At 39.6% G+C, this 26,429-nt stretch overlaps 1 protein-coding gene across 1 annotated transcript in view; it reads left to right on the top strand.

Annotated features, from left to right (window-relative positions):
- Positions 1-1,879: 1,879 nt before the first annotated feature.
- EYS (eyes shut homolog) overlaps positions 1,880-26,429 on the top strand; it is a 72,309-nt gene continuing 47,759 nt past the window's right edge. Inside the window, exons 1-3 of the mRNA XM_025190966.2 lie at positions 1,880-2,280; positions 2,537-2,681; positions 15,687-15,861. Coding sequence (XP_025046751.2) covers positions 15,839-15,861 — 23 coding nt within the window. The 5' untranslated portion in view covers positions 1,880-2,280; positions 2,537-2,681; positions 15,687-15,838. The remainder of the gene's footprint in view (positions 2,281-2,536; positions 2,682-15,686; positions 15,862-26,429) is intronic.

Raw genomic sequence — 26,429 nt, 5'->3', positions numbered from 1 at the left:
TCTCCAGTCTTTGACAAACAGAGGCCAGGGACACCATTCCTATCCCCTGGCTAATAGCCTGTTATGGACCTAACCGCCATGAATTTATCTAGCTTCTCTTTAAACTCTGTTATAGTTCTAGCCTTCACAGCCTCCTGTGGCAAAGAGTTCCACAGGTTGACTGCTTTGTGAAGAAGAACTTTCTTTTATTAGTTTGAAGCCTGCTACCTATTCATTTCATCTGGTGTACTCTAGTCCTTATATTATGGGAACTAATGAAGAACTTTTCTTTATTCACCCTCTCCACACCACTCATGATTTTATAGACCTCTATCATATCTCCCCTTAGTCTCCTCTTTTCTAAGCTGAAAAGTCCCAGTCTCTTTAGCCTCTCTTCATATGGGACCTGTCCCAAACCCCTAATCATTTGTGTTGCCCTTTTCTGAACTCTTTTCAAGGCCAAAATATCTTTTTTGAGGTGAGGAGACCACATCTGTACACAGTAATCAAGATGTGGGCGTACCATAGTTTTATACAAGGGCAGTAAGATATTCTGGGTCTTATTTTCTATCCCTTTCTTAATAATTCCTAACATTCTATTCACCTTTTTGACCGCCCCAGCACAGTGTGGGGACGTTTTCAGAGAACTGTCCACGGTAACTCCAAGATCGCTTTCCTGATTTGTCGTATCATTTCCAATGTTCCGATATGATTTGTCCCAATTTCTTATGTTCTTATGGAAATGCATAAGAGACTCACTGTAAGTGTCTAATGGCTCAGAACTTCTGAGTCACGGGAGTATTTAACATGCTCACATACTAGGGGCACTAACTCAAGTGTGACAATCCACCTAGGCTATGTCTACACTAAGTTATTTTTGCGGAAGAGGCAATGCAAATGAAGTGCTCATTAGCATTTTCTCATGCTTCATTTGAATGAGCTCTTCCAATGCTTTTTGTGCAAGAGGTTTTTGTGCAAAACCAAGCAGCGTGGACATGTTTACAGGCATAAGTGTCTTGCACAAAACGGACACGTTTGGAAGAGATTATGCAAATTAAGTGCAAGAAAATGCTAATGAGTACTTCATTTGCATTGCCTCTTCCGCAAAAAATGTAGTGGAGACATAGCCTGAAAGGGAGCTTTTTAGAAATGGATTGTATAACACAAAGAAAAGACACAACAAAATCTCTTTTGTACAAACACTGAAGTACAAATCTCTTTCAAAGTCATTTCAAGTAAGTCTGTACAATATGAGATCATATCCCTCTTTGAAAGATCTATATAAATTACTCTTTTTATATGCTTGACCTTACTATTCATCACTGAAAGACATCTTTTTTAGAGCTCTTTAACAACATTTGATTGGTCAGAGGGCTCAATCACTACAAAGCAAAGCATATTGAGGCAGTTTGGTCCCTACAAGACTCTGCTGAAAGTAGGAAAGGACCAGTCACAGAAGCTGAGTCTAGCTTCTTTATCAGATAATGCCCTGCAGAGCATTATTCAAAAGGTCCCAGACCCTTATTCATGCAAAAGAGTTAATCACCAATGACCTGATGGGATATAAAATGGTCTGAAAGGAAGAACTTAATAAAAACATTTTATATTTTTAATATTGTTTCAATTTGCGAGCCCTTCCCCTTGAGCTTTGTCGTTTTTAATTTAATCAGTCTGCCCTTCAAGCAGAAGGACCTTCCTTTTAAAAGGTTTTAAAGAGACTTCAGAAGATTTGACATTTCTACTATAAGGCACCAAAAATAGTACTGTTAATTAGATTAAATTAAGAGTTAAATCTTTTTAGATACATCATCTTCCTCTCTTGATATATTTCCAATTAATTTGTGGAAATATACTTTGTATGTCTTTGTCCACATTTAACAAATATGTGTATTTATTCTAATGAGTGTCATGATAATACAGTCATGAGATAGGGGCAACAGGTCTCATCATTCATGTGCATTCTAGCCAAACTCATCTGCCTTTTTGGGGGTTTCCTAAGCAAGGTTTTAGCAATGAAGAATTGGTGCTGTGGTGCACTTACTATGACCCTGCTTAAAGGCACAAGGATTCCAAATTCCCTCTTCAGGATTCAAAACCCCTTTGGTAAATAGCAATGCTGTTCATGTCTTTCCAGGTCTCAATGGGGATGATTTCCTGGTGGTAGGCTTGTGGAATGGCAGTGTGGTGTACAGCTACAACCTGGGCTCTGGCACAGCCACTCTCATTAGTCAGCCACTTGATCTGACACTCAGCACTCATGTGATCCATCTTGGTAGATCTCTCCGAACAGGGTGGTTGAAGGTAAGGCAACATACCTATTTTTGAAAGACAACTATTGAATTGAAAGGGTTTGGTTTTATTTTCCCTAAAGTGCAGTATGATCTCTGTCATACCATCAAAAGAAACTGTTAAATAGCTACAGGAAAATAAAAGTTTTAAAAATTGGTTTATTCCTCTGTTTCTTTTTCTATTAATATAATTGGGAATCTTTTGTTGAAACACACCCATTCGGAATAATTTCTTTTGTTGTAAATTGTGTAAATGTTTTTATTGAAAGGTGGACGATCACAAGAATAAATCTGTCACAGCTCCTGGAAAGTTGGTTGGGCTCAATGTCTTCAGTCAATTTTATGTAGGTGGTTACATTGAATACACACCTGAACTCCTCCCAAATGGATCCAAATTTGAGAATGGCTTTCTAGGTAAGGACCTTTTTTAAAAAAAAAACCAACTTGCTAATACCATTTGCATCATAATATTTTAATTTCTATAAAATAATTGTGTAAAATCATTTTTAAAAAGTTTCTTCATATTATATATATTTATTTTCATTTTGTACAGATTACTAAGAAGCATGATGCTCGTAGAATGTTCCCAGTGCTACTAGTATTTTGGTCACGATTAACTGTTATATTTGTTTTAGTAAATTGGAATACACATACAAGTTACATATGTGCCTATAATGTAGAAGCATATGGCTCCTTCAGATCCTAACGTGCCATTTGCACCACTATAAATTTAATTCAGAATGGAGTGAGATATATCCAGTCAAAAGAAACCAGTCTTCTCAAGAACCTGCCTATTTTATTACCTACTATGAATATATTGTAGCGGGTTCGACTCACTTTCCGCACGGCTCTTCCCTCAGGGTGGCTTTGGGGAAGTAGCTAGCTGCTCTGACGCGCCCCTTTTGGGTGTGGTGTTCTCTTCGGGGCACTGCCCTCCGGCACTGCCCTTCTGGGGGGAGGGGTGGGAGTCATTGTTCTTCCTCCGCTCCTCCTCCAGGGTCCTCCATACTTCCTAGGACCCCCAGTTCTTCTCCCATTCTGCCTGCCCGGCTGCCTCCTGCAACCCTGCCTGGCAGACTTATGGCCTGGGGCTTCCCTGACTCAAACTCCCCAGCCTACCTCAGCTGCCTCCTTGCAGCCCGGACTTTTAGGGCTGCCTCCATGCGAGCCCCGCTCTCCGTGACTGCCTCCTTGCAGCCCTGGTCCTCAGGCCGGGTAGCCTGGGTTTGCTAGGCCAAAGACTCTCTCATTACAGGCAGGTCTCCCTCCTCCTCCCAGGAGCTGCTCTATATGGCCTCCAGCTGGGCCCTCATTAGCTGCCTCAGCTAGGCTTCCTACTGCCTCTAGATCTCAGCCCCTTAAAGGGCCAGTACAGGGCAATGCCCTGCCACAATATGTATTTGGTGATCCTGGCAGCCACCACTTAAAGAAACACCAGGAGACAGCAAAACATGTCACTTGTGCAGCATCTTTATCTTCCCGGTAGAACACAAATCATTTTAGACAGTGCAAGTGCTGAGGTGTTGTTTTGCCATGCAATATCAGAAAACAGGATTCCAATCCTGTTTGCTGACCATTTCACAATATTTATCAAGATGATGTACCCAATTCAGCAACTGAAAAATAGTTGTCCTCTGGAAGAATAAAAAATCATATTTCACATCAATGCTCTGCCTTTGAGGCACAGAATTTTTGGAGTGAATTATGCCAGATTGAGATCTTTCTCTGTTTTGGAGCTTCAGGGGGTAGCCGAGTTAGTCTGTTACCGAAAAAAACAGCAAATGGTCATCTACATGTTTTGTTAGTCTTTAAAATGCTACCAGACCATTTGTAGTTTTTTTCTCTGTTTTGTTGGTTGAAAGTAACGAGACTGTCAGTGACAGGAGAACTAAATCAAGATTCAACGTTTGGTGAAGCTACAAGAATTCTGAAAAATAATTTTCTTTCAAAGGCTGCTACACTGAAAATACCCAAAACCTTTTTGACTTCCTGAATAGAGCTCTTGTCGACGTCTACGTTTTCTTGAAAAATGCTATTGGATTTCTCTCTGACTTGCGAAGCGCAAAGGTTAGGAAATACGATTCTTAGTTAACTTTCCATGTGTGTCATATGTACTGCACTTAGCAAAGGCTGCTGTCAGAGGCCTTCTCAGGTCCGTGGAAGACATTTTGACAGGCAATCTTTGCTACTTCTTTGGCAGTGTAAAGGAAAAGGAGCATTGTGAATGCAAGAATGGTGCAGAGCAGATGATCAGTCCTTGATGAAACAAGGTAAAACTAAATGACCTCATCTTCAATATGTTCTTTGGTGCAGTAACTGGTGGGAATTGCTTCCGGCTTATTTCAACAACTCTGAAAATAAAAAGCAGAGTACAAAGTATAAGAGAAAAGGATATGCAGTTCCTTTTATTCTTCCACGGTGTGCAGCATATGCTGATTTCTTTCAGTCAGAAGTTTCCAGGATGGTCAATCTGTGGGAGAAGAACATGGTTGTGGGTTTGCTTGTTTGTTTTCCTGAGAATTCTCCTGAATAAAGACAGAGTCAGTGAACAAGACTGCATGCAGACACCACCCAGCCTGAGTTTCAGAAAAACACCATAGGAGAGATAGCAAATTGGTTTCAAGTCCAAACACTTCATTTCAGCTAATCTCAAGTGGACTGTCCTGAACTAGAAGGATTTTATCAGGGAGGCAGGAAATTCTATTCTGCAGCAGTAGATAAATCACTAAAGAAACTGCTGCTGAAGGACAAATTGTTACAAGGTATGAGTGGGGTTGCTTCATCCTTTAAACAAAGAGACTCGATATTAGAATACTGTTCTCTGACTGAATAGTTACCCTATTTTGATCCCTCAGATGAGGAAAAAAAGAAGATTTGCAATCAATCGGCCAGATATCATGTAGATTTCAATTTACCTGAGGCTAAACCAAGATAAAGCAAATCAGAGGTTTGATGAGGCAATCACTGCTTTGAAAAGAGATGGCTCACAAAGACAGAGATACTCACTGCTTCCTAAGGTTATCATGGCTTTTCTAAGTCTACTATGGGATCATGTCAGCACTGACATAAAAATAAATCTTTAACCTAAATCTTCTTGGTTGCAGCCCATTACAATCTACAACCCATCTTGGAAAATGATCCCCCAGAGACCTTAGGAGAAAAACCTATTTCTGCTTACAGACAGCCCCCTAACCTGAAACACATTCTTTCCGATAACCATGCCACACAACCACATCATAAGCCTCCAGGAACCCAGCTGTGCAACCAAAAAAGATGCCAACTCTGGCCACATATCTACACTGACAAATTCATCACTGGAGCAAACAACATAAATCAAAAGGTAATTTGACTGCACATCTAGTAATTTGATCTATGCCATCAAATGCCAGCAGTGCCCCACTGCTATATATATTGGACAAACTGGACAGTCTCTATGGGAAAGAATCAATGGACACAAATCGGATATACGTAAAGGGAACACACAAAAGCCTGTTGGTGAACATTTCTGCTTACCTAACCATACTTTAACAGACCTGCAGGTGGCTGTCTTGTCACAGACCAGCTCCACAAGCCAAATACATAGGGATGGATTAGAATCTCACTTCATGCAGAAATTCAATTCACATGCTAATGGACTCAATCGTGATATGGGCTGGTTAGGACACTACCTACTTCATAACCACTGAAGGTGCTAACAGCTCTGTGAGTGGTATCCTTCCTGTCTTAGCATCTATCTATCTACTTTGATCTGCTTAGGTTTAAGTACCCATTCTCCAGATACTTAATGATGCTCTGTCTCATACCCCCCTTCCTTTTTCTCTCCCCTCTCCTATTTATTTCGAGTTTTCATATCCCCTACTCATAACTCCAGTCAGCTGAAGAAGTGGGCTGTGCCCACAAAAGCTCATGATACCATCTACATGTTTTGTTAGTCTATGAAGTACTACCATACCATTTGTTGTTTTTTTTTCAAGTTATAACAGACCTTAACATATCATATGTTATCAGGTCCTCTGCCCTAAGTCTTCTTTATTCAAGACAAACTAGTTTTTTTAAAATCTTCTCTCATAGATTAGGTTTTCTAAACCTTTTATCATTTTCATTGCTATCCTCTGGACTCCAAATTTGTCCACATCTTTTCCAACATGTCCCAACCAAAATTGGACATAGAATCGTAGAACAGGGAAGGACTTCAAGAGGTCATCAAATCCACTCCTCTGCACTCATGGCAGGCCCAAGCAGACCATCCCTGACAAATATTTGTCTAACAGGCTCTTAATAATCTCCAATGATGAAGATTCCACAACCTCCCTAGCAATTTATTACAGTGCTTAAGCACCTTGACAGTTAAGAAATTTTTCCTATTCTCCAAGCTTCCTTGCTTCAATTTAAGTCCATTGTTTATTGTCCTATCATCAGAAGTTAAGGAGAACAATTTTTTTCTCCTCCTTATAACAACCTATTATTTCCCAAAAACTGTCCCTCTTGATATTCTCTCTTCCAGACTAAATAACCTCAGTTCCTCAATCTTTCCTCATAGGTCATGTTTTCTAGACCTTTAATCGCTTTTGTTGCTCTTCTCTGGACTTTTTTCAATTTGTTCACACCTTTCCTGAAATGTCATGCCCAGAACTGGACACAATACTCCAGTTGAGGCCTAATCAGCACAGAGTAGAGTGGAAGAATTACTCTGCATTTTTACTTACTCCTGCTAATCCTTAGTCCTACTGAGGTCTCACCACTGCCAAGTGCAGTCAGACAATTACTTTCCATGTTTTACATACAACACTCCTCTTAATACACCCCAAAATGATATTAGCCAAGGGGTCGACAACCTTTGGCACATGGGCCATCAGGATAATCTATTGGCAGGTCACAAGAAATTTTGTTTACACTTATTGTCTGCAAGTGCTCCCCCTCCCAGCTCCTAGTGGCTGTGGTTTATCATTCCCAGCCAATGGGAGCTGCAGGAAGTGACCCAGGCTTCAGAGGTGAGCTGGCCACTACTTCCCGCAGTTTCATTGTCTTGAAATGGCCACTGGGAGCTGCAGGGATCCATGTCTGAAGATAGTTAATGTCTCGTGGCCCATCACTGATCACCTTGATAGGCCACATGCCAAAGGTTGCCAATCCCTATATTACCCTTATTTGCAACTGCATCATATTTTTTATTCAGTTTCAATTTATGATCCACTAGAACCCCTCAGATCTTTTTAAGCAGTTCTAATGCTTAAATCATTTACTCACCATTTTATAGCTCTGCGTTTGATTTTTCTATCCTAAGTGATGCTCTTTGAACTTGTCTTAAATGCATTTCATCCTGTTGATGCTAGACTAATTTTCTGATTTCTCAAGGTCATTTTGAATTCTATCTGTGACCTCCATAGTGCTTGCAATCCTTCCCAGCTTGGGGTCCTCTACAAATTTTATAGTTTCTATTCACTTGGGAAGGGGTCCAAAGTCTTATTAAAACTAAGATATATCACATCTACTGGTTCCTGCCTATCCACTAGGCCAGTAACCCTGTTAAAGAAGAAATTAATTTGGGTTGACATTTTTTCTTGACAAATCCATGATGCTATTACCATCTAGGTGCTTATAAATTCATCATTTAATAACTTGTTCCAATATCTTTCTCGATAATGTTGTTAAGCTGATTAGGCTACAAGGGCTATTTGTTCCCCTTTTTAAAGAAAGATACCATGTTTGCCTTTTTCCATTACTTTGGGACCTCACCCATCTCCAAGACTTTTCAAGGATACTTACTAACTGTTCCAAGATTGCTTAAACTAGTTCTTTAAGTATTCTAGGATTAATTTAATCAGGTCCTAACATCATCAACAAATCTAATTTATCCATAGACTTTTTCAAATCATCTCTCTCTATTTTGGCTTGTGTTGCTTCCATCTTGTTAATTTTAATTGTGTGAAGTTGTCTTTTCTAGTGAAGACTAGAGCAAGATAGAAATTAAACACCCCAGCCTTCTTTATGTTGTCAGTTATTAGCTCTCCTTTCCTAGGAAGTAGGTGACCTACACTTTCCTTCATCTTTCTCTTGCTCCTCGTGTATTTAAAAAACCTCTTACTGCTGTGACATTACTGGATTCTAATAAGAAAATGCAGATCATTATTGCACCCACTATTGTGTGTTTGCCCCAAATTCTGTGCAAAGTGAGTTATGGGAAGTGCATAATGAAAGCTTGTGTGTTAGATTAAACTACAGATTCAGAGCAGACTATCAGGGATAGCTCTCTGGAACAGCTAGCTTATAGCTGTGCTCATCCGCTCAGGGATGGTATTTAAAGGTGCGGATACCCCAAACAGTATCTAATCACCTGTTTGTGATCTCTCAGGGAAACGGTCGCTTAAATAAAGACTTAAATTAAATAAGGTTTAAAACCACAAGACTATATTATACTAACAACAAATTTAGATAACAAAACACATATACATCGAATGAACATGGGAGGGCAGTCCCCTCAATGTTCCTTATACAAATACCAGAATCTTCGATGCAGCGACGATGGTGGGGTTGCTGGTGACCTATAAGCCGTTGGCTAATGTAAAGCCTCGGGCAAGGAACAACCAGGCGTCCCTCGACAGATGTCTCGATGCTGGCGACCTGCAAGCCTTGGGCTAATGTAAAGCCTAGGGCGAGGAACAGCCAAGCATCCCACGAAGGCAGGTTGAGTGCGAAGACGGCTGGTTCGCCTTCCGCGAAGTCGTCACATCTCCAGGTCCTCTTCCCGCGCTTTGGTGCAGCTGGATGTCGATTGATGCTAACCCTCTGGACTAACCTAATCTTAACTAAAATAAAACCCTACCTAATCCCCGATGCGCCCGCCATACAGACACGAAGATGGCCGATAAGCGAACCACGACGCAGCCTGACGGACACACACAATGACAATAACTAAAACTATACTAAATACTAAACTACACTAACTAAACCTAATCTAACCTAAAAGAAGCAGGATAAAACTATAGGCCTTCCGCCCAGTTTTGCACCTGGAATCTAAATTAATTCATTCACACTTCGAATACCTAGGATCAAGACTAGACCTACACACACACATCTAAGCTAACCTAGAACTTAAGCCCGACGCTACAGCAGCCCGACGAACCCAACGCAACAGAAGCTGCTGCGTTGCACAAACTTATATACCCTAGGTTTATGAATATTCATTAAGGTTCCAAGTTTGAACTGATTGGCTAATCAAAGATGCCATTCCGGCATACTTTAAAATGATTGGCTAACTTAGTCATAACAAATGCATCTAATTAAGTTTAAATCCCAACAGGTATGCATCTCATTACCTCTGAATCTCAACAGGTATACATATGAAACGTGTGCTACGTGCCATTCTTACATACAGTAATGGAGTCTCTGATTGACATATGAAGCAAACATTTTGGTTAACATATATGGATAATATACATATTGATTAACACATTAGTCATATACAGATATACATAAACAGTCACAGTTCTGTTACAAGCATTTACAACAGGCTCATTTTAACAAGATAGTTACATTTTCATTCAAGTATAATTACATTAAAAATTGATACATGCACTACAATTCTGGATACATTTCAATTCTGTTACATGTGCTTTTCTGATTTTGTTTGTGCTGCTCATATGCATGTATAACTTTTGTATATAAAGTTATGAATATGGACTCTGTACTTGTATTTTAAATATTTTCTGTCTAGGAGACAGCAGCAAGTGTTGATCACTTTTTGTGAGCTATTCAGTGAATAGCTATACTGCATGGACAATGGCCCTTAAGTACTGCCAATAAACACTTGAGGACTTATGCTGGGAACCTGCAGACCAGCAGGGACCCCATGTCTATTTGCATGGTACAGGTTAGTTGAGCATGTGATAAGATCCATTTTTGTAGGTACTATCACTCAGGAGAACAGTGGATTTCCCTGTGAACGGGCAAGATTATAAAAGGATCCGGGGGGTTTCCTCCATCTTTGTCTTTAATACTGCTTTTGACTTCAGAAGCATCCTGCTATGAACAGAGAGCCCAGAAGGATCTGTTGACCCTTCCTAACAAAAGATGCACTCCAGAAACATTTAAGCTAGCAGTTTATTATATCTGATAAGAGCCTGCAACAAGAACTTTGTGATTGATGTATGTAATGTGCTTTCTTTAACCATTCTACTCTCAATCTTTTCTTTCTTTTACTAATAAAGTCATCATTTAGATTTTAGAAGCTAAGGGATTGGTACAGAAGACTCTTTTGAGTAAGATGTGAGATATAAATTGACCTGGGACTGTGGCTAATCCTTTCCTTCTTTTGGTGGGGCCATCATCCTAACTCCCCTTTGTGCCAGATGGGTGTCATACCTCCCCCAAGTGACTAGTGCTATTTCTTCCTAGTACATGTCCAGATCATAAAAGACCTAATTCAGCCCTAAGCAATGGAGCAGTTGTATATGTATAGTTACAATACAGTGACTGACACTTACACTTCAGATAGGTTTGTGTAGACTGCAAGCTCTTTGGGGCAGAAAATTATATTTCCCATATGTTTTACAGCACTGAACAAACCAACGTGCTGAATAACAACTACATGATAGCACCCGAGTGAGGTTCTAAACAATGGCTGTTTCTAGAGAGACTTTTGCTTCCTGTGTACTTGTGTGCTTGGCCAGTCGGGATGCTTGGAAAGTTGAGCTGAGTAGGCCGGGAGAGAGGCCATTCAATGGTCTTGGTAGAACACATATTACATCACCAACAAAGAACTAAGCAGCACTGCACAGCACAATACACTGTGATACATGTGGTCCTATACTCATGAAGGTCATAACTACATACCTCAATTCTCAGCTCTGTTGATTGCAGTTTTTGGTAGTCCTGCCTGATAATACATGGATTTTTTCAGTCATTTGAGTTCCAGTTAGGGTAAAGGCTGTTAGAGCTCACCAGCTGCTGAAACAAAAGTGAGCAAGTTTTCTGACAGAACATTTGTATAATAAGTATATTGGGAGATGATAAATACCTACTTTAATTCTAAGAATATCACAAAATCATATTCTGAAGACTTTTTCTTTGCTGTTTTCTTATTAATATAATCAACGCTGAAGTATTCAAGAGAAAGGAGATAAAGATAAAGGAGGCCAAAAAATGAGGGAAGCTAAGAAGAAAATACCACCATAAACAAATAAAAGCTGCATCTTTTTTCCAAAGAAGATGGAAAGTAACCAAACAAATAAAGCTAAGCTAAGGACTAAGAGGGCAAGTTGCCTAAGTAAGGCCTATCCCTCATTTTGGGGTGTTTTGCAGCCACACTAAGCCCAAAAGAACTTGGGGAGTACCCTTTCAGGGTATAAAATGTCTCCTTTGGAGCATGGTCATTGCAATTTTTCTAATCCCTTGTGGGGTACTATCTAAGCTTTGAACCTGTGTAAAGGCTGGGCTTATATATCACAATTTATGGGGTAGGGGATGAAAATTCAGAGACTAAGAAGAGTCTGGAGATAAAAATAAATAAAATAAATAAATAAATAAATAGAAAAGGGAATATATGACCACTAGGATACATGCTACATTTATGTCCCAGTTTTTGATCTCAGGGGATTTCAAATGGTTTACTTTAATTTGATCCCAGAGGTCAGATACTGATCTGTGATCGGGGCTTAGATGGTTTCATTTTAGTCCTTATCTTGTCCTGTCCAAACTTGTCTGCAAACTGCCCCACAATTCAGCTCAGTCGGTAGCCTCTGCTCAAAAGAGGTCAGAACTGAGTGAGCAAGGGAAATGCACATCAGATCTGAGCGCATTCATTAGCAAAGGTCACTGAGCGAGTTTACACAGCACTTGCCCCCACTGTTCCTGGCTCAAATTGTTATTGTTAGTACCTTATCAACACCAAATTGATTTTCTTAAAAAATAGGAAAATCTAAACAAGAATTCAGTTGAAATCATGAGGCCAAGCAAAGGACTCCCTGGCATACCTAGCAACTGCTTTATTTACATTTGTTCTGGAAGCTGTTTCTAAATTGGATGTTTCCCAGGTAACTATACAGTTAAACCATAGGTCACCAGGAGTGCTTCCTTATTTTCCATGATGAACTTATCAGATCTTCAGAACTCATTGTGCTTTCCTTAAGTGTTTACCGTTTACATACATCTCAGGGAGGGGTTTAGTTGGTATTCTAGCAGGATCTGAGGGAACAGAACATGATTTATCTGTTGCTGACAAATAGCAGAAACATTAATTAGGCTTGTCTTGAACTGGTGTTAAGCAAAAAATAACAGGATTAAAAATATTCCAAACAGTCATCAAACTAGGGTAAATTTAAATTATCTATCATTCTAAAATTACATATTAGGTGGAAATATTAACAAAACTGCGAAAAATCTTCCCCTAAGAAAACACAGGGGAAAGGTGTGTATAAAAAAAATTATTAGTTCATCTTTCCAAAAAGCTTAAGCAAGGATTATATTGTTCAATACCAATACTTCATTCTAGATACAAATTTTTGTTACACTATCGCAAAATTAAAGGAAAAAGTTTTACTTTGGTGTTTAAGGTTAGGTACCTATGTAAGCCTATATTTAGATATCTACCGGTAAATGAAAAAAAATCTGATTTTTCAGAAATGCTAAATATCTGCAACTCCAATGATTTCAGTGGTGGTTGAGAATGCTCAGCATGTTTTCAAGTCAAGTCATTTATTTATATGTCCATCTTGTAGGCACCCAAGTTTGAACATTCTGGCCATAATCATTCCGCTGTCAGAATGTCCCATTTTGTTAGCAGTGCAGTATGACTGCATCCTTGCTATGTGGATCACTTGGAACTTGAATGGGTAGGGGCAAATGATCTGGATCACCCTCCTCTCATGCCCAGCTGTGAACTTTGAACCCTTTGGAATGATAGTGGCAAAATCAAGATCAGAGTGGCTGATGATTTTCATCAAAACTCCACTGTCATGCCTGCCTTTTCTGGTACTCACTCAATTTAATTAAATTCACTTAAAGCCGGCACCTAACACCTGAGAAATGATCACAATCCATACAGCTTTTGCAGTCTGGCACAAAGTTTTGAGAATGTCTAAGATGACACACGCCCTACTCTGCACTCTTATTTATATAGGCCCCCTCATCACCCAACTACTCAACAATATGAAGAACTAGATGTGAAAATTCTACACAAGTTGTAATTCATTACAAAACATGGTCCTAATATCCTCATGGCACACATCAGTAGATATCTGAGAATCTGGCAAATCAATAAGGGGGAAAGCTAACTGTAGCACTTAGAGTGCCTGTCTTTCACTTACTAAATGCCAGCAATTGCCTGTGTCACTGGAGTATGGAAAGATCCTGTGCTCTGTCAGTTCTTAGTAGATAAATAATCTGGACCAATGGAGAAATCTAAGACTATACAAAGTAAAATATCCTGATCATGAATGGGTGCATATATTCAACCAAATCAAAAGTATATTTATACATTTTAAACATATAGAAATTCCACTGTATTCCCAGCAAAGGCATGAGGCCTGCATGGATGCATGCAATACCTATAATGATGATGATAAATACCAGGCTGAGGCAGGCAGTGGAAATATTTAGCATGTTCTCTATAACTTTTCAAAGTGCACAAATTCTAGCAGCTGGATAAAACTCCTTGACATCCGTCATGTCTTTTCGTTGTAAATTTGCTTCCTCCATGATTTCAACAAATCATGCACAATTTAAGATAGGGCCTAATCCCTGCAGTCTTGATCACCTACCATTTCAGTGAATGCAAAGGGTGTTCAGTATCTCTCACACTTAAGTGCTACAAGCCAGGTTGAAAAAGGGATGCGTGCCTGCACAAAGTTAAACTTATTAACTACAGCAATTTAAAATTGGACCTGTAGTTTAAATCACTATATGTATAGGAGTAGATCAGAGGTAACATTTTCAAAAGTGTCCCAGGCCCAGATTTCTAAAGGTACTTAGGACCTGCTCTGATCATCACTCCATGTCCTAAACTGATATACACAGATAATGCCCATTTGGAAAAGTGACATGGGCTGCGATCACAAATGTAGTTAGGTGCCTAAGTTCCAATGAAATTTAGGTGCGCTAAATACCTTTGAAGATCAGGACTTCAGGTGCTTGGGGCTAGATCCACAAAGGTACTTGTTTCTTTAGGTGCGTATCTCCAACATCATGCAGAAAGGTCCTCTCATGGATCTGTAATCAATTCAATAACAGGGGAAAAATAGTAGCAATAAACGGTCAGTTTTCAGATTGGAAAGAAGTAAATAGTGATCCCTCTAGGAGATGTACTAGGACCAGTTCTGTTCAACAGATTCATAAATGGACAGGAGAAAGGGTAAAAAGTGAGGTGGCAAAATTTGCAGACAATACAAAATTACTCAAAATAATTAAGTTCAAAGCAGGATGAGAAGAGTTATGATGGGATCTAGTGACTTGGCAACAAAATGACAAATGTAATTCAAATAAAAACAAATAAAAGTAAGTAATTCTTCCTACAATGAACAACCATTGGAACTCACTGTCAGGGGATGCTGTAAAAGCCAAATTTATAAAGAACTAGATAACTTCATAGAGGCTAAGTCCATCAGTGGCTATTAACCAAGTTGGGCAAGGATGCCACCCATGCTCTGAATGTCTCTAGCCTCTGGTTGCCAGAAGCTGTCAGTTCATGACAAAGGTTGAATGAGTCAGCGATTGCTACTTCTGCTCATTCCCTCTGAAGCACCTGGCATTGGTCACTATTAAAATAGGATCCTGAGCTAAATGACCTCTATTCTGACCCACTATGACTGTTCTTATATTCTTATTAAAGGGCCACTGACATTCTCATAATCTCTGCTCTGCTGCTACCCAACTTTATAGGTACTTACATTTATGCTAGTGGGCATGCACAAAGCTGCTTAAGTCCTGACACCTCTCTATAGTTAAACTTTTCCTAGACCTTCCTCATACCTAAATCCTGGGGGATTCTCAAATTAGGCATTCTTCTCCTATCTCACCCAGAGGCCCAATCCAGTAACCATGCTCAGAATATATCTAACTCACACAAATGCCAGCTGGAAAGGGAGTGGGAGGGAGTGTGTCTCAGAAAGCCTAGTAGCTAGTACACTCACCTGGAATAAGATCCCATTTCAAAATTATTGATTTGGAGCAGGATTTTGAATCTGACTTTCCCACATCTCAGATGAGTATACCTGCTACAAAGCTATGAAGTCAAACTCTCTGGCCTATGAACTACTTAATTATTACACAAAGTGGAACAGCTTCAACAGGGAATTGTGAGACCCAATCCAAAATACTTTATAGCTGGGGCCACTCAACCTTTTGCATAGTAAACACACCCATACTCCTCTTCCTCTTGTTTTGACTTTGTATTTTGAAACTTGCTTCCTTTTCTTTGTTTCCCAGGCTGCATTTTTGACATAGAAGTTCGCACTGGAAAGGATCACCAGTTTAAACCACTAGGGACTCTGGAAAGCCATCCCAATGCAGGTCGCAGTGTAGGACAATGTGAAGATTCCCCATGTAGTTTAATAAAATGCAAGAATGGAGGAATATGCATGGAAAGTGGCTCTACTGTTTAGTGAGTATAATGTTATTTCAGTGTAATAAACCATGAAAGTACATTAAACGCTATATCTGAATGTTTGTAGAGTGAATGTATTTGTTTAGTGTCTTGAAAACAAAAATGGAGACCCATGTTACTTATAAGTAAAAATATATATGTTGGAGGACACTGGCTTAGGGCCTACTTAAGATACACAAAGCATGTCAATATTTTTAATTCTAGAGTACTAAAATAATAAATATTGTTTGTGTTGCCTGGTACTCTCTAAAGTGCTAAGCATTGTCTAACTCTGCTCTGGTAAATATTAATGAAAGTTTTATCAATCACTTTAAATGGACCAGTGATAGACTAACCCTGGGTGATTTTGAAAATTCTAGTTGTTAGTTTTCTGATGACATAGCCAAACATGTATTAGGCACTTCATAAAAACAAGTAAAGATGTACTGTTGTCTTCAAGAGAGTATACTCTAAATAGAATATGCCTCTTACAGCCCTGGCTGAGGGTCACGAGGCTGTTATAACTAGACCCAACCATTGGACTTTCCATCATGGTTTCACACCACCTGGATCCAAGCAGTGTCCAAAAGTTTTTGGCTTTTAGGGCACACTCTCAGGACATAAACTCCAGGTCTGTGATCCCTGTTTGGGATATGAGATCCCACAATCCACCTGCCTTTGACCCTGAAACTAGTGTGTGTTCTTTTGGAGTCCATAGCTGTAGGCATTCTACATTATAGTTTTTTAACTCTCTGGAGACTCAGTGCAGTTAAAGTAAGAAGCATAGGCATCACAAAGGAACAACTTAAACACATGTTACTCATAGATACCAAAAGAGTTATAGAACCTGACAAAAGAACAAACTTGTGAACACAATATGCCTTAGTATAATCTCACCCCCTTTCGTGAGTCTCTAAGTTTGATCCAAGACCTTAAAGGAGGCCACATCCTCCCATGTCCACTCCTCCTACTGAGTCTTGTTGTTCTAGTGATTAAATGGCTCCTCTTGCTCAGCAAGCATGTCACTTTTAAAAGTAGTTTGTGACTTTCCTTCTGCTGAAATATTCAAGGCTGCGATGCCATATGGGATTGCTGACACAGTCATTAAAAATCAATGGCTATGGCTGTACAGGGTAGAGTTATTCAGTGTTGATGATTCTTTGATGGCTCTGTTTCAGTTCCCCAAACATAGCCTGTTTCTATTCTAAAATAGACATTCTAATCCACACAGAAGGTTACAATCATAATTACTATATAATAAAGATGAATTCATATGTTAGTACTGACATATTCCTCAAACTATTACAATGATAAATCAGGTAAAGATAATAAACAGCTGAAAAAAAAACTCACAAAACTGTAACAGACAATGTGGGCAACAACCATATCATCAATAATACAGATGCACACCAGGGTGGTTTTGTTAATTATGAGGTCGGGGTTTACTTTTTATTTTTCTTCCACCCCAGTCTCAAAGGCAAGGTGGTAGAAGTGAGATTTTTGGCATATTTTCTGATCAATCATAGACTTCCTACATAGCCTTAGGCAAGACAGTTGTTTCTCAGCCTATAAAATGGGGATAATAGTTATTCCTCACCTCACAGGGCTTTTATATTTAATACAAAATACATTTTGAGAAGAATTTAGATACTATACTAATGAGGGTCATGTAAGTACCTATGATAGAGTAACAGAGTCTATCTATAAAATATTTCATGATTACCTAGCCATGCCAATGTTATACAATTCTTAGGGTGAGCTGTTTTGTGCGGACATGGGTCATCTTTTAGAATTCATTATTGCTGCTCTCGGTCAGCACCCATTGCAATGAACCTGGATTTTCCAACAGTTTATAACTCAGCTGTAAAACTTTTGCTCCTGAGAAAGCTTGGCTTTAAAAGTATTTACTGGTAGAAGAGGATTAATTTTTACTCCCAAATGGATGCTTTGGTAGATACTCAATATAATTTTCAACAAGGATGTACTGATTTAAATCACTGAAGACAATAGGACATGGGAAAAGGGCTACATACATTTTACATTACAAACTCTGTGTGGGGGCACTGAGTATGTAAAATGTAGCCATACAGATCCAGAAAATCAGACAACAATGTAGTAAGTGGGGAAAGAGTTGCACACCTGCCAAAGCTTGTGCTGATGTTTTATCCCTATAATCCTGCAGAGTAGCAGTTTATTTGCGATTTAGTGCTGGTTGCTGAGCCATAGAGCATCTCTGTTTTGAATGTCTCGCCCATACCAGCACAGTGCAGGATCTTGTCCGATCTCTCTAGAGCTACAAAATCCTATTCACCTACATTTTGCTCTTTCCGAAGAGCAAAGCCTCAAAGTCATTGTAAAGCTCAATTTTCACGTATAGCAGCATATTTGAAAAGAGGTCAGTTGCCAGCCAGAAAGACACGAGTGACCAAATAAGTGGGCTGAAGCCCAGAATCACTGGCAGCATCCTCCAAGTTGCCCACTTGCAAACTCTCTGCTCCGCAGCTCAGTTCTGAGTTACATACCCTTGCAATATTCCTGCGGGGCACAGAGTCTCTGGCAAGTGCGTGCATGTGCGTGTAGGGGGCAGCAATTGAGGAACATTTGGAGAGAGAAAGTTGAGGTGCTGTTGGGAGGGGTACCAGTATTGGAGGGTTCAATACTATGGGGATTTAATGTACATTTTAACATTTTTAACAATATTTTTAACTCCAGCTTAGTTTTTGTTTTGTGCTGGTGCTACGGTGAATTTTCACTTGTCATGGTGTAAACTGAAATGGAATAAATGTGCCCACTGATGTTAATGTCACTCAATCACTGTCCAACCTTCAACAGTTTTAAACAAGGTTGGGGTTTGATATAAAAGACCTCAGCCTGTTTAGTACCATGGCAAAAAGATTAGAAAATCCTTTGATTAAAGACACAGAAAAAGCAGAAAAAACAGTTAACGCATTTCTGATGTAAATCCAACCCATCTGCATCAATGGGCAATGACAGCATCTGTATCCCTCTCTCTGGCCCCTCTGCTCAAGACATCTTTCAAGTTTGGGATGAAGAAGGTCTGGGGGCTAAAAAGATGGTGTGGGGGCAGGGATGGCAGCCATGATAGTGAAGCTTGCTTCTGTAGGCAATTTTTCTATCAAAATTAATGTTCTTTAAAGACCCAAAAAGGAGTGATGGGTAAAATAGTCCACCCCCATTATTTTTGGCACTAATTAGGTTAATTTCCAGCCCATCAATACTTGTTCAATGATTTCAGACACTATCCTTTCCTTGTCTACCAAATATGATCATAATATAAGTCTATGATTATATCAGAAGGCCTTTCCGTTTGGATGAATTTAGTCTCTTTTGCACCTTTGCCCATCAACAGTTATTATAGTTAACTGACATATAAAAATAATGAGTGGCACCTTAGAGACTATTAAAAATATATAGGATCATGAGCTTCTTTATATGAATTATGAATTCCACTCACTTTTCACATGCCACTTCATAATTAGGGTAAATGTGTAGGACCAGTTATCACAACAGGCCCTACATATCTGTCTCTTATGTGTATTTATACATACATGTTTTTCTTCTTGGAATCATAGAATACGAGGACTGGAAAGGACCTCGAGAGGTCATCAAGTCCAGTCCCTTGCCCTCATGGCAGGACCAAATACTGTCTAGACCATCCCTGATAGACATTTATCTAACCTACTCTTAAATATCTCCACAGATGGAGATTCCACAACCTCCCTGGACAATTTATTCCAGTGTTTGACTACCCTGACAGTTAGAAACTTTTTTCTAATGTCCAACCTAAACCTCCCTTGCTGCAGTTTAAAAGCCCATTGCAGCTTGTTCTATCCTCAGAGGCCAAGATGAACAAGTTTTCTCCCTCTTCCTTATGACACCCTTTTAGATATCTGAAAACTGTTATCATTTCTCCCCTCAGGCTTCTCTTTTCTAAACTAAACAAACCTAATTCCTTTAGCCTTCCTTCATAGGTCATGTTCTCTAGACCTTTAATCATTCTCGTGCTCTTCTCTGGACCATCACCAATTTCTCCAAATCTTTCTTGAAATGCGGTGGCCAGAACTGAACACAATACTCCAATTGAGGCCTAACCAGCGCAGAGTAGAGCGGAAGAATGACTTCTCGTGTCTTGCTCACAACACATCTGTTAATGCATCCCAGAACCATGTTTGCTTTCTTTGCAACGGCATCACACTGCTGACTCATATTCAACTTGTGGTCCACTATAACCCCTAGATCCCTTTCTGCCGTACTCCTTCCTAGACAGTCGCTTCCCATTCTGTATGTATGAAACTGATTGTTCCTTCCTAAGTGGAGCACTTTGCATTTGTCTTTATTAAACTTCATCCTATTTACGTCATACCATTTCTCCAATTTGTCCAGGTCATTTTGAATTATGACCCTATCCTCCAGATTAGTCGCAACCCCTCCCAGCTTGGTATCATCTGCAAACTTAATAAGCGTACTTTCTATATCAATATCTAAATCGTCGATGAAGATATTGAACGGAGCCGGTCCCAAAACAGGCCCCTGGGGAACCCCACTTGTTATGCCTTTCCAGCAGGATTGTGAACCATTAATAACTACTCTCTGAGTATGGTTATCCAGCCAGTTATGCACCCACCTTATAGTAGCCCCATCTAAGTTGTATTTACTTAGTTTATTGATAAGAACATCATGTGAGACCATATCAAACACCTTACTAAAGTCTAGGTATACCACAGCCACCACTTCTCCCTTATCCTCAAGACTCGTTATCCTATTAAAGAAAGCTATGAGATTGGTTTGACATGATTTCTTCTTTACAAATCCATGCTGGCTGTTCCCTATCACCTTGCCACTTTCAAAGTGTTTACAGACTATTTCCTTAATTACTTGCTTCATTATCTTCCCTGGCACAGAAGTTAAACTGGTCTGTAGTTTCCTGGGTTGTTCTTATTTTCCTTTTTATAGATGGGCACTATATTTGCCCTTTTCCAGTCCTCTGGAATCTCTCCTGTCTCCCATGATTTTCCAAAGATGATAGCTAGAGGCTCAGATACCTCCTCTATCAGCTCCTTGAGTATTCTAGGATGCATTTCATCAGGCCCTGGTGATTTGCAGGCATCTAACTTTTCTAGGTGATTTTTAACTTGTTCTTTTTATATTTTACCTTCTAAAACTACCCCCTTCCCACTAGCATTCACTATGTTAGTCAGTCCTTCAGACGTCTCGGTGAAGACCGAAACAAAGAAGTCATTGAGCATCTCTGCCATTTCCAGGTTTCCTGTTACTGTTACTCCCTCCTCACTGATCAGTGGGCCTACCCTCTCCTTGGGCTTCCTCTTGCTTCTAATATAGTTATAAAAAGTCTTCTTGTTTCCCTTTATTCCAGTAGCTAGTTTGAGCTTATACTGTGCCTTTGCCTTTCTAATCTTGCCCCTGCATTCCTGTGCTTTTTGCCTATATTCATCCTTTGTAATTTGACCTACTTTCCATTTTTTATATGACTCCTTTTTTATTTTTAGACCATGCAAGATCTCGTGGTTAAGCCAAGGTTGTCTTTTGCCATATTTTCTATCTTTCCGACACATCGGAATAGCTTGCTTTTGGGCCCTTAACAATGTCCCTTTGAAAAACTGCCAACTCTCCTCAGTTGTTTTTCCCCCCAGTCTCGATTCCCATGGGACCTTACCTATCAGCTCTCTGAGCTTACCAAAATCCGCCTTCCCGAAATCCATTGCTTCTATTTTGCTGTTGTCCCTTCTACCCTTCCTTAGAATTGTGAATTCTATGATTTCATGATCGCTTTCACCCAAGCTGCCTTCCACTTTCAAATTCTCAACTAGTTCCTCCTTATTTGTTAGGATCAAATCCAGAACAGCTTTCCCACTGGTAGTTTTTTCAACCTTCTGAAATAAAAAGTTGTCTCCAATGCAGTCCAAGAACTTATTGGATAGTCTGTGCGCCGCAGTGTTATTTTCCCAACATATATCTGGATAGTTGAAGTCCCCCATCACCACCAAATCTTGGGCTTTGGATGATTTTGTTAGTTGTTTAAAAAAAGCCTCATCCACTTCTTCCACCTGGGTAGGTGGCCTGTAGTAGACTCCTAGCATGACATCACCTTTGTTTTTAATCCCTTTTAGCCTAACCCAGAGACTCTCAACACTTCCGTCTCCTATGTCCATCTCCACCTCACTCCAAGTGTGTTCATTTTAATGTATAAGGCAACACCTCCTCCTTTTTTTCCCCTGTCTATCCTTCCTAAGCAAGCTGTACTCTTCCCACCAAGTTTCTTGATGCCAACAATGTCATAATTGTACTTATTTATTAGCACTTCCAATTCTTCCTGCTTATTTCCCATACTTCTTGCATTTGTATATAGGCATCTAAGATCCTGATTTGACCTTGCCTCCCAGTTTTCCCCGACTCTCCTTTCTCTCTGTCATTGTAGCCCACACTTCCTCCCATTTCCGATCCATCTCCCAGGTCCCCATGTTCTCCACTTACCTGTGGGCTTTGCTCACCTGTCCTTGTCGAACCTAGTTGAAAGGTTACTTAAACCTAGTTTTTAGTGTTACTTCCATTGTTTCCTAAACAACTGCACTCCCTGAATCCACCTTGACTACAGAAAATATAGCACCTTGACAAAGTGGCAGTTCTACTGCTCTTGTGTGATCCTTGCCAGGATACAATATCTTACAGTACCAACTTACACAGGCTCTGGAGATACTTCACTCTCTTAAAATCACCTATAGTCCTCTTAAGAGGGGGTCCTTTGGGAAATTTGGTTTGTGTTCAAATATTTTGAGTCTCCTGAAAATGATTTCCCTCTGGAGATTGTTTTGTTGTTGCTGGTTTGAGTTATTTCTGCACTTTGCCCACACTTCCACATGGAAAGAATTTGCAGTGCAGTTAAATTGGAGATTCAGTTGCTATGGGGATTGTGCTTCAGATTTAAGTAGCAGCAGAAATGGACAGCATTTTCTGTGATCTTTTAGTTAAATTTTACATTCCAGTCAGCACTAAGGCAGCTCCCTATACTTTAAGTAAACAGATACCCACTATTTGAAAAATGACATGTTTTATTTTTATTTTTAAGGCACAGTCATACCTGTCCATGTTCTATTTACAGCACATTAGCAGTCCAAAGTCACATATGTTAGCAAATCATAAATTTGAAGAGTCTATGGTGCCTTGCATGATTCTTGCTGAAATAGGGAACAAAGTATGTTTTTGCCTAGGACAAGGGACTTTATGCTTCTCTTAAAATGAGGAATTTGGATTTTGGTAATTAGAAAGAGCCCTTTTGGATCTGATTGCAGGAGTGGGGCCTCTTCATTTATAGGTGGAAAAGCAAAATAGAATGCCTACATTTCATTATTACGATTGGAACTAGTAGAAGGTTTCTCTTTTGTTCAGTATGTTTAATAGTTAAGGAAAAAATAATCCTTACTCTCCTTACGTGATGTCCATTCATTTTAACAACCATAGTGCACAAAGACAGAGAAGTACAAGATTGATATACTCCCAAACTGGTTTAGATGAGTCTATTTCACCACTTACTTCTTCTGATCAGTAAAGATCAGTTACCTAGATGACAATGGGACTTCTGTTTCAGGTATTACATCTACTTGCCTTTTTTGTGGTGTTTCTTACTCTAACCAAAAGCTGCCATTTGAGTAAAATCAATCTGCTTTTTGCTTACACAATGAAAAATAAAAAGAAGCCACATGCTTTGCTGAGGTAATTATTTTAGAAGCCATTATTTTCTTGTTAAGTGTCAGTTCTGTAGCCCTTCAGAATGTTCTTTGTTACAAGTGGTGATGCTTTCTTTCAGGATGCATTTCTCTCTCCATGCTTCATCTTTGGTTGACTATCTTCCCTCACTGTTCTGGGTCAGCATTCCCTCAACATGAACTCACTTTGACTAAAAGATCAGTTTCTGAATTCAATATCTTTCAGATCCATTAAACTGAGAGTCATGTTTTTGTTTGTTCTTTGAACCTATACTGTTTAAACCTCCTTTTTCCTTTATGCTGCTTTTCCTGGGTGTTGCAGTGGTAGCATGGAGAGTAGGGAGAACCTCTTCTTATGCCACAACAGGTTCCAGCTCCTCATCAGGGAATCACCAGTGTTCCCAGGCCAATGTGTCTGGTTCAGCCTCATGTCCTCTTCTCAGTGCAACATACCAGTAGAGTTCCAAAGAAAGCCTCCCAGAAGCATCTTTATCAGGTGTCTGAATCACTTCAGCTGGGTCCTATCAATCTAGAGGCAAAGCAGCTCTACTTTGAGGCTCTCCTGAATAGCTGAGCTGTTCACCTTGACACAAAGGCTACTTCTACACTGGCAGCTTCTTGCGCAATAACTCTTTCACGGAAGAGTTCTTGTGCAAAAAACTCTTCCAGAAGAGAGCGTCTACACTGGCATGTGCTTTTGCACAAGTGAATTTTAACCATAGGGCTTTCTTGTGTAAGAAATTCATGTTGCCTGTCTATACTGGCCTCTTGCACAAGAACAGTTGCACAAAAGGGCTTATTCCTGAGCGGGAGCGTCAGAGTTCTGGTGCAAGAAGCCCTGATTTCATATATTAGAATGTCAGTTTACTTGCGCAAGAACACGCAGCCAGTGTAGACAGGCAGCAAGTTTTTGTGCAAGATCGGCTGCTTTTGCACAAGATCGTGCCAGTGCAGACACAGCCAAAGAGTAAGCCCAGCCACCCAGTGGAGAAACCTCATATCCACTGCTTGTAATTGTGATCTAGTCTGGTAGAGAAAAAGCTGTGAGATTTACCTTAATCTCATTCCGAAAATAGGCTAGTACTGACTAAATCAACTCAGCTTTGACCTTTTGTAGGATTATAACTTTATTGCAATATGCTTACTCTGGGTTGACTCTTACCCAACAACTGTCCTAGTAATTTCATATCACAATATAGTTGGGCTTTTTTGCACTTCTGTGATGCTGTGTAATCTGTTTGATCCATAGATTGTTTCCAAGTTCCAAAATGCATACATCATAAAGGAGGTTCTCAGGGAGGAGGGCGCAGGTTATAGAACCCTAATTAGTGCAGATTGCAGTTTGTGTCCTGGCCTAACACAGATGATGTATGCCTACTATTCAAAAAGTAATGTACAAAGCTGCTTACTAATAAATCATACATACTTCTTGACATCCTTCTAAATTCCCTTCACAAAATTATGATAAATATTTAAGCACCTTTTACCCTAAAGAGAAGAAATCTGCAGTCAGATTGCATCAATGTATAATAACGTATGAATCATGCTGACTGAGTAAAGCCCTGATCTCATGACTTTTAATGTTTAAACAGTGACTCATTTCACCTGTTGCACTTTGAGTAAATATAAAATCATCCATGGGATATCTGTTTGTCTGTGATTAACTATGACTTGTTTTCTTTGATTCACATTTCTATCTAACAAAACCCATTTTAAGGCTGCTGTGTGTTTAATGCAAGAAGATGTGGTCAATGGAAGAAGCTTTTCTAAGAAATTCAGAATAAGCCATAAGGCACCAGGGACGATATTACGTCTTGTAATTTACTGCCATGTAGGTGCAAGAAAAGGCATAATGTTTGCACAAGATTCTATGATGTAACATGCAGACTTGATATAAAATTAATAGAAGTATTCTAAAAAATACTGAATAGATTAGGTACTTTAGCTATGGGTCCCAATTTGGCAGTGCAGTACAGAGCCCTAAGATGTCTTCAAACAGGACTTGTGCTGCCTACTTCAAGGCTGAACTTGGTCCCTGATACGTCAAGTTACTGTATGTGGATATTGACACTATGTTTTAAGAGTGCTGTCAGGTAGGTAATAGAGATGGATGAACTGGTTCAGAAAAGTATGTCATCTTGAAATATGAACCAAAGTGCAAATGTAACAAAACTTGAAACTTTCTGAGACTTCTAGGATCCCTCAGTCCAAAGTGATCTTTTGTTTCATTCCTTTGGGGGTAGTGTGGTTGAGAGCTCTTTTCTCCTTTTAATGGGCCTTCTCTTTCTCTGTCTGACCTGTGCAGCACCTCTCTCAGAAGGAAGGCCCTCTGCAAAAGTTCAGAGTTGCCCATTGGGCCCCAAAGGACATTTGCAAAGTTTCAACTCTATGGAAAAGAATCTACAAATACAGAGACTTTCTGCATTCCAGAATATGCTATCACAAAATTAGAGAGTTATGGAGAATGGGTCCACAAAGTTTCCCTCCTCACCCCAAAACATATAGAAGCAGAATAGGAAGTGACTGTTTAGGAAGGAGTACTGCAGAAGGAGATCTAGGGGCCATAGTGGACCACAAGCTAACTATGAGCCAACAGTGTGGTGTTGTTGCAAAAAGCAAAAAAGAAAAAAAAAAAGCAGACATGATTCTAGGATGCTCTAACAGGAGTGTTGTGATCAAGACACAAGAAGTCATTCTTCTGCTCTATTTTGCACTGATTAGGCCTCAATTTGAGTATGGTGTCCAGTTCTGGGCACCACATTTCAAGAAAGATGTGGAAAAATTGGAGAATGTCCAGAGAAGATCAACAAGAATGATTAAAAGTCTAGAGAACATGAACTATGA

Source organism: Pelodiscus sinensis, chromosome 3, assembly GCF_049634645.1.
Source record: "Pelodiscus sinensis isolate JC-2024 chromosome 3, ASM4963464v1, whole genome shotgun sequence".
Classification (NCBI taxonomy): Eukaryota; Metazoa; Chordata; order Testudines; family Trionychidae; genus Pelodiscus; species Pelodiscus sinensis.
Note: the sequence above shows the minus strand (reverse complement) of the source record. Positions and strands in the feature narration are given on the sequence as shown.